At 41.5% G+C, this 6,000-nt stretch overlaps 1 protein-coding gene across 1 annotated transcript in view; it reads right to left on the minus strand.

Annotated features, from left to right (window-relative positions):
* Positions 1-3,614, minus strand: part of LMNTD1 (lamin tail domain containing 1) — a 242,816-nt gene extending 239,202 nt beyond the window's left edge. The window contains exon 1 of the mRNA XM_081023705.1: positions 3,473-3,614. Coding sequence (XP_080879831.1) covers positions 3,473-3,490 — 18 coding nt within the window. The 5' untranslated portion in view covers positions 3,491-3,614. The remainder of the gene's footprint in view (positions 1-3,472) is intronic.
* Between the last annotated feature and the right edge of the window lie 2,386 nt (positions 3,615-6,000).

The following is a 6,000-nucleotide window of genomic DNA, read 5'->3' on the forward strand; positions in this document are numbered from 1 at the left end:
CTGTTCAGTACTTGGTTTGGTACAGAAGTGTAACACGGCACCTCGTTTGCTGCCAATTCCACAGTGGGTGGCTTCTCAACTCCACAAAGCTACATATGCCATTCTTCCATCTTTCTACCCACAAGCAAGCCTACAACTATGCTAATATGTTTTGACTTACTTATTTAACTTAATGATAAAGTATAAAATGTTATTTATCACACACGAAGTCCACATGCTACAACTTTGTCAAGTTGCATAATAGTTGAGACCATTGATCCATTTAGCATCTTGCCAGCTACTGCGACAGGCTATAGCGCTGTATGACTAGGGTGTGGGGGCTACCATCCTACATGCCCTGGGCAGTAGGAGGGTGACAGGGCATGGGGTGGGGAGTTAACCCTTTCCCCAATTCCAACCTCCTTATAAATGACTCCCATAGGACGAATAGGCTAACAGCTTATCTACGGCTCCAATAAAAGCCAAATTTCCACATGAGGCGCAGTCTTATTCATGGAAGTGCCATGTATGAAACAGCTCAGATTCACCTGATATTTGACCACAATATGAACAAGGGACTTGTTAAAAACCATGTGACTGCAGCCATCATAACTTATATGCTCATAGTATTCAAGCCTTTTAGTTTGGTACTCTGACTAAAGCATATAAGAGTATCATATATCACCACTCAACTAACAGCACTGTTGCCACTCTCAGTGGGAGATGCCATTTAATAGAATTTCCCACCAGCAGGGAGTAATACTGAGTGAGCAGCGAAAACTATATTAGCATTAGACAACACTAGAAATCAAATTGTTGAACTTTTTATGTTTTAAGTGCATTTTCTTAGGACATATAAGACTTAAGGGTAAACCTGGACTAATCTGCATAAATCAAGGGATGAGCATATTATTCAATATCTTGCTTCATATGATCATGGAAGGAACACAATTGTGTTCTATGTGATTATATGGGTACTGCAGACATTCATGGTTTAAGGAGCTTCAAAAGATTTCCAAATCAATGAATCAATTGGGCTCATCCAGCCTGTTGGGAGAAGAGCCACAAAAAAGACATAGGGCCACAAGTTTCAGGAGACATCAGCGTTAAGGTTTATTTAGACCTGTCTGCAACTCAAGTTTGGTAGCTATTATTGGAAATTGATAGCCATTTTACAGAGATGTAATCTCAGTTGATTTCAGTGTAAAACTGCACCATGCCCAGTTTGGACATGGAGCTTTAAAGTGCAGATCTGTGACTAGAAAGAGTGAGGTAAAAGGATAAGCCCTCAAATAAGGAAAGTGAGATCAGTCACATGTCCAAGAAAATAAGAGCAAAATACTAAGTGACCATTTGGCAGTCTTTCTCAGCCTTGGGTCCCCAGGTGTTGTTGGACTACAACTTCCATCATCCCTTGCTAGCAGTACCAGTGGTCAGGGATGATGGGACTTGTAGCCCAACAACATCTGGAGACCAACGACTGAGAAAGGCTGGCATAGCATATTGGGGGGGGGGGGTCACACAGTAGTACCCTTAATAATGGCACTACATCTATGCTCTTCTGTGCATTCATCCCACAGTAATGCTGGAACATCTAAAGACTCACAGCTTTGTGAGCAGTGCATGCAACAGCTGCCCAGCAGTGAAAAGTCGGTATATAAGGACAGTATGCCATTGGTCTATTAGCCACAAGCTCATTGCCTTCAACAAGAGGAGTGGAGAAGCATGAATTGCCTTGCTCTCTTTTGAAATTTGAGCTAACCAGTGAGCTTGTCAGGACAAAGAAACAACAATCCCTTGTGGCTTAGGGCCCTCATATTTATGGGACCGTCTCTCCTGGTATGCCCTGCAGAGGACCTTAAGGTCCATGAATAACCATAGTTTAGAGGCCCCGGGCCCTAAGGAAGCCAGACTATCCTCCACCAGGGCCAGGGCCTTCTCAGTGATGGCTCTGAACTGGTGGAATGCTTTGTCCCATGAGACCAGGGCCCTTCAGGATTTAACCTTCTGTCGGGCCTGTAAGAGAGAGCTATTCCACCTGGCCTTTAATTTGAATTCAGTCTGATCTTTTATTTCCCTTTTCTTCCCTCCCCCTCCCCTTTTATAAAGATTACCCGCTCTGAGACCCCACAGCTAATTCTCCCCTGGCCTCCTCACTGGCCCAAGTAGGACCAATTCAGCCAGCAGCCCTGGGGATTATCTAATGCTTATTAGATGGATTTCCCCTAAATTGATTTCTGAACTTTGAATTTTATTGTTAGTCATGTTTTTATATTGTATTTTATGCTGCTTTTACAATTAAGTGTTTTAAATTTGTTTTTAGATGCCCGGTTTTTGAAGTGGGAAGGGCGGGGTATAGATAATTTTTTAATATTTATTATTATTATTGGAATCTAAAATGATTAACACATGAGAGCTCAGGAAAATGGAACAATAAACTGCTGATCTTCCTTGGCCAACAAAGACTACGTCTTTGAGGTTCACTTGGAAACTGTAACTCTGTGATGTTTTCTAGAAATTTGCTGATTCAAGTCCTTTTCCACAGGACTTTGCTTAATGATAAAGTACAGTGAAGATATAAGTCAATGCTGAATACAATAGAGGGCAGGCGTGTAGTCAATGCCCTCTCAGCCTGCGAGGCACACCTACCGGGAGGCCAGGGATTGGCCCATTTGAGATGCTGCAGCAGGCGGGAACTTGAGCCAGAGGTCCAGGGGGACCGAGGGGTTTTCCCTAGCAGCTGCCCAGCCATGTGCACTCTGTTCTCCCTGCCCAACAGACTGGTGTCCACCCAGGAAGGGGTAAGTGTCCATGATGGCATTTCAGGAGCCAACCTCAGAATCACACACATGCCTAGCTTGGTAATCATACCAAACAAACAAGACCCTTTCTTCCTTTTCCTTTTCCTTTTCCTTTTCCTTTTCCTTTTCCTTTTCCTTTTCCATTGTTGTTGTGTGTTGACCAAGTAATATTGGTTCTATGTAATTTAATCTTGAATATGTTCCAAGACCAGGCCTTTAAACCCTGATGAAACTTCTCCGCCTGCCCCCAAATCTCTTCAAAGCCTTTTCCCGCACTGAAATGGTTCCCCACTATAGCTCCAGACTTTATGTATCAAGTTGATTAGAAAGAGAGAAGGCAAAAGCTACCCGTCATCTCATTAGGCAGCATTTTATTCTCTTCATTTTACTGTTATTTTAAAAGTTTTGAATTTTAATATTGTTGTGTAATGATCCATTGTCACCTACCTTGGGAGGATAGGAACCCTAAACAATGGGCTTAAAATGTGTTAAATAAATGAAGCATAAAATATATGGAGCACAAAAAGTCATGTTCTGATCCCTGGTCATGTAACCTGTGCCATTATTTCATTCTGAATTTCAACACATATAAATATATTTGACATGTGAGTAGACTTTATGGAACAAAAACAACACAACTTCAGCATGCTAATGCATTTGAAAATGGATTATTAATAAGGGAAAACACTTACAGTCTGAAGGAACTCCATTCTGGTGGATATAAACTCTCTTTTGCCATGGATCGAGATACCAGAGATTTTAAAAGGGGAGAACTACATTTTCTTTGGGGAAAAAATGCTGCCTATATATTCCATACTATGACATCATGGTTATTATGATATCAAGGCATAGCAACAAGCATGAGGGTTGCCTTATTCTATAACATGATGACATGTTACCTTGAAACTCTTCCCAACAAGAATTCAGAAAATATTATCAACATCTATACCATCATATGGCATAACTGCACTACAATCTTATAAGTTATATAATGTCATTCCCCCTCCCCTGAGAACCTGAGAGGCGAGCTAAGAATTCATAGCAGAGAACTCTCAGCTCTCTTACCTGACTACAATTCTGAGAATTCCTTGAGGAAAACTGTGACAGTTAAACCAATGTAAGTTAATAATTACAGCTATTCCATTAGTGCAGGCATGTCCAAAGTCTGATTCGGGGGCCTAATCTGGCCCCCCAGTCAGTTTAATCCGGCCCCTGTGGCGGTTCATTTCCTGGGGTAAAATCCTAGAAAAACCTCAACAACTTCAACCCTAAAAACACCCAACAACTTCAACCCTAAAAAAAGGCCAACAACCTTGGTTGGTCCTTTGGTCAGCCCTCATGGCCCTTCACTTCATCAAATCTGGTCCTCTTTGAAAAAAGTTTAGACACCACTGCATTAGTGTTTCATATTTTATAGAACCATTCAAACATATGGGATGAATCTATTCACACAGCCATTTAAGAGTAAGGTTACCCAATTATTTTCTGATAGGACAAACAAACCTTTTTTTTATTAAAGAGATTTATAGCCTAGTGCAATATTGCTGGTGTGTAGAATTATCTGAACTAATCTAAGATTAAAATATTTCTGAGGAATCAAATGTGACTAGAAAGACTGGGAAGGGAAATGTTGGTGATTATATCCCACTGGCCTTCCTAAATCATACTTCTGAATATTGGAACTGAAACTGACTGCCCCAAATGCAAAGCATGGAGATGTTTTTGGTTAGTTTGTTCTCTACAAAATTTCTATGAAATAATTGATTTCACTAAGACTAGATAAATTTGTGGAAATAGAAAGAGAAGAAAATGGTATCTATATCTTATCACCAGATTCCACTTATAGCAAGATTTGAGGTGACTGGAGGTTCCTGCTAGGGCAGCCTTCCACAGTCTGGTACTCTTCAAATGTTTTAGGTCAGTGTTCAACTGCCCCCCCCCCCAGGATATTCCAAGGGGGCCACGGGTGAACACTGTGTAAATGGGGGGGGGGCATGAGACTAGGGGGCCACAGAGGGAAGTGAGAAGTTAAGAAAACTGAGAAATGACTGAGAAAATAAAACAGAAAAGAAATGAAGAATGTTCCCATGTTGCCACCCTGTGGACCTTTCATGGAGAAAGCACACAAAGAAGACCCTCAGATGATCACCACAGGGACTGGGTCTGTTCATATGGGGAAAGGTGGTCTTTGACCCTGCCATGCAGGCTGAGCAGTAGAGTTTCAACATGGGGTGTGTGTGTGTGTGTGTGTGTGTGTGTGTAGGAGGAACAGCTGTGTCATACTCATCAATAGTGTAATAGGCACCTTTTGGATAGTGCCCTTGATACTCACACAATCTCATTCTAGAAGAGTAGTTCAAATCACAAGCTCAGCTAAGGACAGTGTTTCCAAAAGAGCAATATGCTATAACTTGAATGCTAGGGGAATGTGGTTTCTCCAGACCAGAAGCATGCTCTTCAAGAAAGGTGTTTGGGGTATTTATTTGAGAAGTGCCTATAATGGGTAGGTGCTGTACAGGGGTGCATAAATAAAACATGAATAAAATATTAGGGGGGTCCAGGTAAGCCCCTCCTCACATAATTGATAACATGACACGGTGCATGAACACCATTTGAAAGGCAATGCCAATCAACTTTGGGGGCCCTTTGCTGCTGTACAAAAATTATGAAGGACACGAACCCTGCTCACAGCTTCCAATCTAAAGCAAAAACTATGATACCTTAAGGTAGTGGTTCTCAAAACCTATTTTTTAAAGAACCACTTGAAAATTGCTGGGGGTCCCTGACAGACCACTTTTTTGTTCAAGAAATAAAAGCATGTACCATATATAACATATATTTTAATAACTTTCCCCCCAGAGCTGGCATCATTCTTAAAACCCCCAGGGCACTATAAAATCACAAGCCTGATCTCAAGCCACTAAGAATGGCTCCTCTAACTGGTCAGTTTGTAGGGGAAGATTGGTTGACCAATAATCCACCCCTGATCAAAATGACCTCGATTTCTGTCCTGGGGGGGGCAAGCACAGGGACAAGTAGAGATATTCTCAAGTGTTCTGCAACCTTTCCACCTTTCCAACCTATCCATCTGTAATGGATCAGCAGTGGTCCACAGACCAGTGTGAGAACCTCTGCAAAAGAAAAAAAGTAGCAAAGGAGCAAAAACAAGCGAACAAAATCTCTTCTAAATCCTGTGGAAAAAATAAGCAAAAACTAGATA

The sequence above is a fragment of the Podarcis pityusensis genome (genome assembly GCF_964106645.2).
Source record: "Podarcis pityusensis genome assembly, chromosome: 10".
Lineage (NCBI taxonomy): Eukaryota > Metazoa > Chordata > Lepidosauria > Squamata > Lacertidae > Podarcis > Podarcis pityusensis.